We start from the raw sequence: 13,111 nt of genomic DNA, 5'->3' as shown, positions 1-13,111 counted from the left end.
CAGTAGTAAATTCACTCTGTAATGCCTAGGCAATTGCCCAAGTGAAAACCATTTGCAGGAACATTCTTTTTTTGTAACAGAGAAGTGTAAACAACGTGGTAGTAATACACTATGCTTTTGGGTGTCTTTCCAAGGAGACCAAAGGTGAAGGGATCCAAGTATCTGAACTAGCTCAATGTTTTGATTAGGAAAGAGAACCAAGCAATGCAGGAGAAAGCTGTATTGCCTTTGTACCTGCTCCACCAGGGGGTCAGATGTTGAGGACTTCAACTTGGTGAGAATTCTTATGGAGCCACTTTTTTGCACTATTTTCACTTAAGCATTTAGAAGTAAGTGAGTTCAGGGAGTTGCATGACTCTTTTTATGAGAACATCAGAAAGGATAGCCAACACAAGGTACTTGCCAAGGTGGCCTGGGACTGCTCAGCTGTAGTGGAACACTCTCCACAGCTCTGTCATATAAAGAACATCAGTCTTCATTTTGGAATCAGGTAATTTGGTGTTTAGGCACGGAACTACAAGAAACAAATGCTTTATGGCAGCTCAAAGTCATCGATGTGTTATTGTCTTTTAAAGCAAAACACTTGCAAAATCAGATATATTTGTGGAAAGCCAGTAGTTCTGTAGTTCTGGTGCATATGACATAACCCATTTTACTCATGCCTGTCTTATTCACGGGCTGCAAGCTGTTCTACAGTGGACTTGGCACCTTAAAACCACTCACGAGACAACCAAATAGGACTATGAACTTTTATGTTCCTAGTCTGCAGGCTGTCCTAGGACTTACAATGAAATGAATACTTTGTCTCCAATCTGAATGATGCATTGAAACGTTTACTTTGTCACATATTCCAAAAGTCAGAGTATATGGCTGACCTAGAATGTAAACTTTCACACACGTGCAAGAATGTTTTCACTCTACATTTGAATTTCCAGTAACTTTGGCAACATATAAAGAAAAAATATGTTAGAAACATAATACAGGAAATATTTTATGTTCTGTCTGTGATTAACAAACAAGGAATTTATGACATTTTAGTTCATAAATCAGTGGTCTCAGCACAAATTTCCTGTTTTCTGCATTTTAAGAATTTCCATGTAAAAATAACATAAAAACACGGAGCGCAAGGGAGCCGTGTCAAAAAGCAGTTGGTTGTCTGCTCTGTGTCTTGCATAAGAAAAGCATGCAAATGACCTTTTCTTAAGGGTGGCATGCAAAGAGCTATTGCATGAGTAGGTAGGCAATGAATGCCTGGATAGGGGTCAGAAGTTCAGTCTAAATCAGATGCTGAAATATTTTAGACTGCAGATCATCAAAGATGTGCAAGTTTACAGCCATTCACCACCATGAAGTTTATGGCATTATTTTTAATACCTGAATAAAGTGGATTTATTATTGCTGGGCTAATAATATGCTATGTCTATAAATATATATGCAATGTAAAGGAGGTAATTTTGAATCTTAACATGCTTCTCTAAGGAAGCAAGGCTTTGACTACAAGCTTGCTGTGTACTTATGTTGCCTGCTGTGTGCTTTGGTTGCTGTTGAAAGGAAGGATTACATACTGCCTTCAAAAAAGAAGCCGTGGCATTTGGAGATACTTCTAAACATCTGAATGAGGATGTAGCAGTGAGAAAATCTAGTGAAAATTTTTCAGCTCTGTTGAAGGTTTCACTCTTTTCTCATGCAGACACCTGCTGGGAGTGTATTGCACTTACGTAAAACAGATCACAATGTATATGAAGAGACAAATGGGCCCAGAGTGAAATGAGTGACATTTTTCAATAGAGTGAAAGAGGGGTAGCACTACTAGGATAGGGAACCATCATACTCTGCTGGAGGACAGGGATTCAGGTTGGCCCCTTTCTGGCTTTTTGGTTGCTTGTTAGTATCCCTTGACTAAATCAATCCAAAGGCTTGTTCTCTACATATAATATGTTGTTGAACATAGAATTTATAATTGAAACACCTGGCAAGTGGCCTTTGAGAATCTATGGACAGCTGGGATACATAAGGGCAGAGGAGAGGGTAGCTCTGTTTCAGTCTGGGAATGCTAATAGTAGGGATAGGAATGAGGAAGCATATGAAGGTGTTTTAAAAGCACTTGAGTCAGAGTCAGGACAAAGATTTTCAAATTAGAAACAAAAAATAAAACCAAAAAGCTTCTGTTAACCCTGGAATAATTTTATTAGTTAAAAAGAGTTTCTACTTGCAGTCATTCCCTTGATTTCTAGTGAAGAGAATATCTGTTTATACCTGAGAAAATCACAGTGACAGATCTCTGTTGTTGAGGCAAGAAACAGTCCCTATCACAACTTCTCCTGGGTATTGATCCAGGAAGTGCTGCATTCCAGCCCGAGTTGTAGAGGGCTTTGTTGGCTGTAGTCAGTCTCCAGCCAAATCTTTTCTCCTAGTTTCAAAGATTCATTTCATTCCTCATCCAGTTTCAGGGTCACTCCTATACAATACTACAGCCTTTGAAAGTGCAGTGACTGTGGTTGCATCAAGGCACAGAAAGCAGGAACAAGCAATAGGGCATTTCTTTGTATTGAGCATGGTTTTACAGTTGATTTAGCCAGGGGAGTGGGGAGAAAAAGAGGAAAGTAGTCATAATATTAGCAAATAAACTTCAAAACCTGCTTTTGATAAGGATATGAGAGTGGGCTTGGAAAGGCACAAATGTGCTGGTTAGGGTCACATAGTACCAGTTGCCATGAGGTGTCCTCCTGTTCAGGAAGCAGGGGTAGTGCAAGCAGGGCTCAGAAAGGCACGGATACTCTGTCCCTCTTGGCCTGCTTGAAGATGCTCTCACAAGGGGGACAAACCCTATCCTTGGACCATGTGAGCCGTGACTCTGGCACAAATGCACCAGTTCAGCCTGCTTACTCAGGCACAAAAGAGGGTTAATGATAGCAGCATGTGTTGGGTCATTATGAAATGCATTGTAAGATTTCCTTGTGGGTATTTGCCCCTGCCTGCTATGAGGAGACAAAGTGAGAGTGGACAGGATCAGATTCAAAACATGTTTTCCTAAATTTTGTATTACAAATGTAAAAGGAAATCCAGAGCATGATTGTTTCCAATTAATCTCACCCAATTCCATGCTATCTTTTCACCATCTGAATGCTCATCTTAGACCCAGTTATTTTAGAACTCTACTGGCAAAGTTTAGAAAACCTATCACATGTGATAATAGAGATTAAAAATATAAAGTTTGTGACAGGTTTTGTTCGTGTTTTCCTCATGCTGTTTTTTCCAAAGTATCAAAACTTGCTTTTCACCATTTTAGGGAATTATAACTATACCTTGAATGTTTCAGCTTTCTGTTCTTTTATTCCTCTCTTGGTTACAGCAGCAATCTCAATTCCAAAATTGCTTCATGTACATGTAACTGTAAGAATTTGATCCCTTCTACAGGTGGGGAAGTTTGGTTTTATTTGTTTTTCCTTAACCCAACATTATAGTTTCATTTTATTTCTTTTTTCTTAACCCAACATTATAGTTTCTGTATCCTCTCCTACCTCCCTTTGGTGACTTTTTTTTTTAATTATTATTGTTTTAATGTACTTTGCAGCCTACTGAGTGTTTTCTAAGTCAGCCTGAGGAAAACACAGAGACCACCACCATAAAGGCGAAGAGGAGAAAGAAGGTATGAATGTCCTTGGGTGTGTTTGGGAACTGGGCAGTGGGTATATGTACTACAAGATTCATAACTGAGACAACCCCGTGATGATGAGAAGTAATATGGTCATAATGTTACACCTTCTGACAGAGAAGAATAGAAATTCCTGATTTTTAGACCTCCCTCAAAATACTTATTCCCAGCCTGAACTTTGGCATTGTGTTTGTACTCCACTCGGGTTGTATCTGCCTGCACCCCACTTGCAGGTGTTGGCACCCCGGGGAAGTGTGACTGCAGCAAAGGAAGGTGACATTTCAGTTGCTGCAGAATCTGACCCATTTCAGCAATGTGGTTGGGTCCCAGCTGCTGTTACATCTCTTGAGCCAAGAACTGTTCTTGTTTGCTCTTCTCCTCCTAAGTATATAAATAAATAGTCTGTATTGTCCCTCTGGCCATGCTCCATCCTCACCCACGACAACAAACACACTCTGCAGCCTACATGGAGATTATATGGCACCAGGCAAGTTAATTGTCTTTCTGGGCAGACTGTAAATAGTTGGCTCCCTCACAAGGCTGGGAGGTGGCCTTTTTATGTTATGTCAGACCTCTTAATCCTGTAGGGAATGGGAAGAAGGAAGAGTGGGATTTTGCTTTCCATGTGGCTCTGGCAGAAGTGACTACAGTGCTGCCTCCTCTGCTGCCAGAGCGAGGGCGTCCCATGACAGAGGTTGGTGAACTGACCAAACAAGAAGACCCTGTCCTCAGAAAAACATCAGATGCTTGGGTACACCTTGTTTCAGTGGGTCCAGGTCCTGAAGCTGACCATTAGGAAACATTTATTAGGTTGATCTGTGGATTCCAAACAGAATGCTCTTTCCAAAAATAAGGAGAAGGGAGGGAAAGCCCTTTTGCTTTTAAGCAGCTGGAATGAATTGAAAGCAAATAATAAAACTGTCTGTATGAGGAACATTTCCCCACAGCTTATCTTGAAGGAAGAGAGTTTGCTCATGTGTCCTTGCTCTTGCTCTTAGAAAATTTTGTATTAGTATCAGGCTTCTCCCCTTCAGAGAGCCCTAATTTTCCTGAAGGAACAAAGTAGCCCAATGAATGATGTAATGGTCCTGTGGAACAGCATCTTATGCTGAATTACCAAGTAAAGTGAGCCTGATGGTTCTGTCCTGCTGCCTGCTAAACCAGAGGTTCACAAATGAGGGTCACTTAGGTTGTGAACAGGGGCTGGAGGAAAGTATTTGTGGCTGATAGGAGAAACAACAAAGGGGCTTGTCTGTGTTGCAGGTGGCCTCTGGTCATTCTTTGGGAAGACAGTTGTTGCATGGCAATAAAATACAACAAGAGTAAATGAAGGTGAATCTTGGGAAGGAATACTGCAGATTCAAGCACTGCAGAAACCTGCTGAACAGCCTTACAGGGACTGCAGAGGGCTTTGTGCCAGAACAAGGGTAGACTGAGAGAGCATGAGCACTTCATTTCCACCTGTCCCACTGTCAAAGGTTCAGCTGAGGTCTTGCAAACACACAGGTGGCTTTTAGCTGAGGTGAAACAGGCAGTGGCCAAAGTGGCAGATGGCTGGAAAAGGCAGCTGCTTATTTTGCCTTGGCTGCCTCAGCAGCCCACATATGGCCCTTCTCTGTTCAGCTTTCTGCCCCTTTTGCTGCCATTACAAGAGTATTTGGGGGGTGTTGGGCAAGGAGAGACAGTAGTAGGGAATGGAAAAGAGGAGGCAGTGGGTGCTGAGATGGAGTGAGGAAAAGAAGGTCTGTCCCTTGCATTAGAATTCCATTGATCTTTGCTGCCCCAGACCTTAGCCTGCCAAACTAAAGGTGCCAAAAATGCTTCCAGGTCCAGCTCATCTCTGTGAAATCTCACTTTGTGTTGCAAATACATACCCTATTGCTCCATGCTATCTACACTCTTCCTCTCCTTTTCACTTCTAGGCTTTTACTGGCAGGTGTCCTCATGATGGCAAGTTCAGTTTAGCTTACACAGCTGAGAAACCTTAAGCTGGCCTTTCAAAAATTAATCACATCTCAGCGAGAACAGGAGAGGCTTCACATTCTTGTCATTCTCTCCAGACTGCCTCTATCCTTGAAACTTTGCTGTTTTCTTAAATGCTGATTGATCATTCAGATAATGGGAACCTGTTCTTCCCCCATGATCCATTTAACTATGGGCAAAGGTACAGCAACACTTGCACTTCAGTGAGAATTCAAGACCTGCTATTTGCTAACATTCCTAAGGTGTGAAACACAATCATTATGAACTCATATTTAGGTTCCAAAAATTATTGGTTTGGTTTAAAAATTATACAATTTGGAATAACAAAGCAGGTGATAAATTCTTTTTGCTTGACTTTTGGTTTTCTTAATAGCTTTTAACTCATTTTCATCATGGTATTCTGTGAATAAATCTAATCATTCCTTCCAAAATAGGTAGTTAATCAAAATATAATCAAGTCCTATATAATCACCTCATTTGCATTGTTATGCTTTAAGAATAATAAATTAAATTATGAAAAAATATTTTCAAACTGATTGTTAAGTGTAACAGCGAAACTCAAACCCAGCTTTCAGTAATGTTTTTGTTACAGTGGCATTTCAGGTGAGTGCACAAGACTTTTTGTGTTCAGGGTCACAGACCATTTCATCAGAGTATCTCAACTTGCATCTGAAGTCTGCATTCCCATTAAAGACAAAGGGAATCTTCTCCCATTATAAAGTGGTTTTCCACTTAAACTGTAATTAAATATAACTGTATAAAGTTATGGATGAACATTTATTTATGATGTTGTTAGCTCGACAAAGAGTCAAAACTATAGAATACCATACTTAACCCATTTTACTTGTTTTTTTTAGAAGAAAATTTCTGATGTTCTGCAAAAATCTGCTCCAAAACCTGGTGTCCCTGCAGATCTGCAAAATCTGCTCAGTCAGCATTTTGCTGGAAACCGTTCAGTGATTGAAATGGAAGAATTAAAGTTGTCAGGTAACTTATCCTAAATTTAATATACACCTAATGGTTTTTTCATGATGCTATTATGTTCTTTTTCTGCAGAAAAAAAGAAGATTTTTGGGACAGGTCTTAGAGGAAATATTTTCTTACACTCTGTATTAGTTTGCTGTTTAAGTAGAGATGTTTGGAAAAAATGTGAAGTTTCTTGGAGTTACAGAAACGAAACATTGTTTAAATGTGTTCTTTTATTGTACAGTATTAATTTCTGCAGCTCACTTTCTAATAGAAATTATATGATTCCTAATAGTAGCTTCCAAGATGCTGAGAGAGTGGAAATGTAATTTGTTTCTGAGGTTATCTGAGTCAGTCCAGATGCATGATAGGAAGCTGACAGGGTTAGACAAAGAAATAATGAGACATCATTCTGACATGGTTATGGGATGTTGAACACAGTGGTTTTTCAGCGAGTGGCAAGAATTGAGGTGGTCTACGTGTGAAGTGACCAAGTTTTAATCATGATGAAGTCTCTCTTTGTACCTTGTATTCTGCCTCCAGTTCAAAGCCAGGGATGGAAAGGCAAAAAGCAGGACAGAACAGGATTAGCTTCTTTCAGTTGGAGGTTACATTGCAGATGATGGCAACACTGAACTTCTCTGCCTCTTACTCTGTAACTAGAGGCACTGTCCATTATTTTTTGGTAGTGCTCATGAACTGCAAACTAACCTGTGTTAATTTTTGGTGGTACTTGAACTGCTAGTGACCTATGCCAATTACAGAAGCCATCTACCCTAGCAGTGCCTTTTCTCTTTTCATGCACTAACCTGTTTTTCTAATAGATATGCTCTTCCTTATCACCCATGATTCTAGGTTGGCATTCCTTATTTATAAGGGGCAGGTTCAGCTTTCTTGCTGAATCAAGAAAAGCTGGAGTAGTTGCATACATTGCTTTGAAAAGCTTGTGTTAAGTATTTTTGGACCTATAAGGTTTTTAGAAAATAATAAATTGCTTTGGTTTCTTTCTTATTAAAAGAGCCCTTTGGGCTAGTGAAGTGACCCATTTCTATATGGCTTGGATCTTGGGTTGGATGGAGATATTTTTACTTAATTTTTGTGCTGGGACTTGAAGGCTTAGAGTGCCAAGAAGTTTACAAACTTGTACAGTTGTCAAGGCATTCTTGTCAAAGCACTGAGCAAATAGCAAGCAACTGTTTTGGAGTTGTGTGTTCCTGTTAACTGACAAAGTGCAGAAAGTCAGGTTTGTAGTCAGCATGGTCTCTTGCTGCAGTCTGGAGCTGTGTGTTTCTTCACCCCTTTCTGAAACTTTCATTTAAAATTGTTGTAAATACTCCACTGTTGCTGGACTGTTGGTGAGAAGTCAGTGGCTGATGCTTTGTCCTTCAGAAACCACCTCCTGAATGGTTCAGTCATTAATGAGACAATGTATTCAGAAGAGCAGCCTCTGCCCTTCCCCACCAGCATCAAGTGCATCTCATAAACATGATTTTTAAAGTTAATCATCTGCTGATCCTTCAGTTGTACACATTCATTTCCTTTGGAGCTCAAGTCCCAGTAAATATCAATCTCTGGATTTAATAAAGATTGATGCAAAATAGCAGTTTTTAGCAAGACCACACCCATTAAATGAAAGCTGTAATAATAGAGTGGCCATGCTCAAGAAAGTGCACAGACAGGACTTCAGCCAGGCATTGGCTGCAAACCAAGTTTGTCACACTGTTCCAATGAAATCAGTATTCATGGATTGAAACTGTCAGCATTAGCACAATGCACCATCCATGTGAACGTGAATAACCTCTTTAAGGAAATCTTCCTAATTTAGTTAAAATGTATCAGCAACATCCACAGACACCCTGAGGTGCTGGGCTACATGCAAAATGATGACAAATATGTAGATCCTTGAAGACAGAATTGTTAATGATCTGCAGGAGCATGTTGTTCCATCAGGCAAAGAACCCTTTACATCAATGGCAAGTTTTCAGACCATCTAATTTTAATTACCTTTTTAAGAACTTAGACTTTCTATTTGGGCAAAAAGGACCTTCCAAAGAACCTGATAGGATCTTGTCTTTCTTCACTGCCTTTATATGAAGCTTGGAAGTCATAAATGGCATGTCTGCCATTAAAAGACTTACTAGTTAACATAGTGTCCAGCGAAAAGGAAGTCAGCAGGAAATGAAGGAAGACAAAGGCTTTAAATTCAGTGTAGATGTCACCATTAGGGTTGATGTAGTTGGATAGATTACCACAATATGAAAGGCCAGAAAATGGAACAAATTTACTGACAGGTAGATTATTGGTAAGTTCTTACATTTACATGTATGAATTGTTTGGGGGATGTACAAAGGTAATTTCATCATAGGCGTGTTGGAGGAACTGACCAGCACTGTAAGGCTTTTGGCTAAGACTGTTGATTCATTGTGGTAAAGATATATGAAAACACATTTTAAAGTATGTGATCACACCTGTGCTGTTCACGGTTTCATGGTGAGAGAAAAGAGAGGAATTGCAATTGAGTTGTGATGTTACCTTCATAGGTTTAGCCAATATAAAGTTTCTTCTATGTGACATGTACGTTAATTTTTGTTTCGGAAATGGCAATGTATTGATGATGGATTTTACACAGTTGGGTTTTCATCAGTATAACTAGTGGTTACACTGCAAACATCTATTCTCCATTTGCTGTTAAATTACATCAACAAAAATATTTTTTCCTTTATGTTTTCAGATTCCTGTTTTTTGCCAGCCAATGATCTCAGCCACAGTTTTTCTTCATACCTGAAGGAAAGTGAGTTAAAATGTTGGTCTGGGTGAGATGAAAGTTGTATGAAAAATGTTACTATAGCAATATTATGGCATTTTTTTCTGTAGCTCCAAATATTGTTTATTATGAAATGTTAATCATTTTAAGGGGTTGTTAGTATGTTTTTTAAGACAAGTCTTGTTTTTCTGGCTCTTTTATACTCTTCCTTTTTTATTTTTTTTTGGTATCAGATATTCCAGGGTTTCTTTTAATTGCTAGGGATTATTTGTCAGTAACTTATTGTGACTTGTTAAGTAGGTGTATGTATTGCCTTGCAGTAAAAGTCCTGCAGCTGTCTGCTGACATGAACCAAGAGAATTTTTATTCTCTTTTATATTTATGTAGAACTTCTGGTCTGGTAAATGTTTCTTTTCAGTTGCTTTTCTCAGATACAAATTGCAGTATGTGGCAAATGAAGACACCAGGCTTGTCACCTTACAAAGCATTTAATGCTTATCAAATTTGTTCAGTTCTGTGTTATTTCTGTATTTTATTTATTCTGGGCATTTCATTTTTCAGTTCCTCAGCTGTGACTAAATGTAAAAGGGTTGCCAAAGATCCAGACCTCATAGGAGTCAGCATGTGTGTTCTTGCTGCTGGCTACAGTTCATCATGCTCTCTAGTAATTTAAAAGTGTGACATGTAGCGCTTTTTCTGTGTGTACAAGGCCTTTTTCATTGCAGTCTGTCCAAAGTGGGCAAAACTCCGTAGAAATCACAAGGAGAAGAAGTCAGTGGTGATGCTGGTTATCTGCAGTTCTGCCCTTCGCTCCCTGGAACTCATCAAGTATGTCAATAGCAAATGTTATGTTGAGGTTGGCAGTCAGTCAGAGGTTTTGTCTTGGAACCACAGGCATAAAGGCAAAACTGGGACACAGTCCTCTGCTAGCCAATAATTTCACTGACTCAAACTGATGCAATATCCCATCTTTCTTTAGACTCTGGGAGTGTGGTATTGGATTTTAGACGAAAGTCACACTCAGTACTTTGTTGCCTGGAAATGTTACTTTTGGTAAAAACCAAAAATAAAGTGTAACCAATTTGAGGGAAACATGCAACATGTTATACTTGGGAACAGAGTAAAGGCAAAAAGCATCATGATCCACCACTGGAAATCATGACTTTGCACCAAAGGCAATGAGGGCATGAAATTCCAGGGCCTCAAGTGCCATCGTGTGTGTCTGGCCTGAGAGCCTCCAGGTCTGTGTCAGTGTTCTCAGCAGGCTCAGGCTGGGAAATTCTGTGCAGAGGTGACAATTTTCAGTGTTCCCTGTCTTCTTTTTTTTTCCCTTCTCTATCCTCCCCCTTCTCGTTCCAGAAGTCTTCAATGAATGAGTGTGTGCCTCACAAATTGCATGGTTGTCTTCTGTGTCTTGAACACATTTCCTGTGATTACCTGTCAGTACAAAATGAGATGGAAAGTTAGGAATTTTGGCTCCATGACACAGAAGTAGAGATAAGGCAGATGTGCCTGCAGTGCTTAGCCCCTGCATGCAGAAACTGCCATCTGAGATGTAGGTGGTTTACACATGTGTTTGTATATGAACCTTTAGCATTGCAAATCGAAAATTTGGTGCACTGCAAAAAACATGCAGTGAAAGCTGCCTTAAATGACATTCAGTAAATACTGAATGTGTTGTCTTCTGCTTGATTGATGCATAACACAGCATTGTTCCTATGTGCCAAAGTGGAATGTCAGAAAAACAAGTCAGGATTTCCAACAAATGAGTTTTGGTTTACTGAAATTTGTGCAATCTCTGCAGTAAAGTCTGTGGCAGCCTAAGTTTTTTTAGCAGTCATGCTGCAGGAACACTGGAAAATGTAAAATGGTCCATACACACATCCTTTCTTTTGTGCACACACACGTATTCATTCACACCTGTGTGTCAGTAACTGAGATATTTCTAATTAGTATCTGGTGATTAATCAGCTTTGAACTAAGCTGTGAAAGCACAGGCCATAATTATTAAATATTATCTGAAAAGCTGTCTAAACAATATTGCCCCCTACTGATATCTTCTATTGTGTCTCTCCAGTTGTTGATCAGTGTTGATAAGTAGCAAACAAGCATGTACATAGTGTTCAGAGTACAAGCAGGGTTCACTGGGGGACGGTGTGTCTCAAACACATTGAGAAATGCCACTTAGTTTTGCTTTCCTTGTGTGTGGTCTTAATCCCAGCCCTGATTCTTGCATTTCATTGTTCATTTTTTTATTGCTAGGTCAATGACAGCATTTAAAGGAGACTGCAGAGTCCTCAAGTTGTTTGCAAAGCACATAAAGGTAGGGAATTTAATAGAGCAAGTAAACAACTAAACAGCGTCATACCATTCTCTTTTTTAAAAAATTGGCAGTAGTGCCTTTCATAGTGTTCATATAAAGTTCCTTCCTTTAGATAATGCTTTCTTTGGTAGCCCATTGCTGCAGTGTGAGGAATCCAGCCAAGCACCATCTCAAATAACTCTGGTGCAATCCAGTGCAAAATTTAGATGTTTATGAATATACTGTGTTTTAAAGATGTTCCACATTCCCATGAAGTCTTTACTCAAATGGCTTTTGTCTGTTGAAATAGAAGGGTCTCACACCTATGTCTGTGGAAACAAACTACGAGCACCCACATTTGGATTTTGGCAATGGAATGCCTGATATCTGTATCTGTTAGAAAGCACAACTAATGTGGATGTTGGAAGTAATGAGGGAACACTTCGCCTTTGATAGGAATGCTGTCAAACACACAAATGTCACTTGCTTTATTTCACCTTTTTCCAGTATCTTTATCTTGAAGGACTTCAGAGTTAGATCAAGTTTGTCAGTTTTCCAAAGAATTTGTTTAAATGCTGAAGGAATCTTACTGTTCTCACCTCCGAAAATAGTTGGTGCAATAGCAGATTTTCAAAGTTGAAAATGATTTAACTTCTAGAGAAGTGTGATGCCCAGCTGGCTTGTCATATTACTTAAACTTTCTTTCAGATATAACATTCTGACAGTTTGAAAGACTAATAGCATTTGTTACCTGATGGTATTCTATAAAGAGATATTATGAGATCTTGGATTTGTTTCCAAGTCTTTGAGAAGAAATTTTAAAACAATCGTGGATTTACTGTGGTTTCTCTTTCTTTCTTCAAATTAGATAAAGGAACAGATGAATATATTGGAGAAAGGTGTGTTCCACATTGGGGTTGGAACTCCTGGGAGAGTAAAAGCGCTAGTGGAGCAAGGTAGGAGAACAAGAAGGATTTTCTCCCTAAGTATCTTATATTTGGTTTCATGAGAAGTGAGACTTCAGTCATTTAGAAGTGCTTAGGTTGACATGAATCTGTAGACTTGGTTACTAAACTGTACAGTTCTGTTTCTCCACTGTTACTGTGTCAGTCAAAATACGGACAAGATTCTCTTAGTTGGTTTTAAGCTGGCATAAGTCAGTATTAGCAGAGAAAGGCAGAGTAATCCTTCCTCACCCCTGCTAGTCAGTGCTCACTTATTCCTTCTTCTTGTGTGAGCCCAACAGACTGGCAGCTCACAGTGAACTGACCCCAATTAAAATAAAACCAGTGTGCACACAAAATCAGGTAATGAGCAGGCAGAGGTGGGGGACTTCCTCTTTTGGCAGGAATACTGATTTATGTTGACTTGAAAGTGATTGCAAAACCGTAGTGTAAGATTTAAAGCTCCAGGAAACCAAACACTGCAAGTGAATCAAAAG

At 39.4% G+C, this 13,111-nt stretch overlaps 1 protein-coding gene across 4 annotated transcripts in view; it reads left to right on the top strand.

The window, feature by feature from the left end:
- Positions 1–13,111, top strand: part of CMSS1 (cms1 ribosomal small subunit homolog) — a 225,945-nt gene that overhangs the window by 205,795 nt on the left and 7,039 nt on the right. For all 4 annotated transcript variants that reach the window (XM_071561221.1, XM_071561231.1, XM_071561213.1 and 1 more), the window contains 6 exons: positions 3,575–3,649; positions 6,496–6,625; positions 9,336–9,395; positions 10,094–10,196; positions 11,631–11,691; positions 12,539–12,626. In XM_071561221.1, coding sequence (XP_071417322.1) covers positions 3,575–3,649; positions 6,496–6,625; positions 9,336–9,395; positions 10,094–10,196; positions 11,631–11,691; positions 12,539–12,626 — 517 coding nt within the window. The remainder of the gene's footprint in view (positions 1–3,574; positions 3,650–6,495; positions 6,626–9,335; positions 9,396–10,093; positions 10,197–11,630; positions 11,692–12,538; positions 12,627–13,111) is intronic.

The sequence above is a fragment of the Pithys albifrons genome, chromosome 1, assembly GCF_047495875.1.
Source record: "Pithys albifrons albifrons isolate INPA30051 chromosome 1, PitAlb_v1, whole genome shotgun sequence".
NCBI lineage: Eukaryota > Metazoa > Chordata > Aves > Passeriformes > Thamnophilidae > Pithys > Pithys albifrons.
This window is presented reverse-complemented; position numbering and strand designations above follow the sequence as displayed.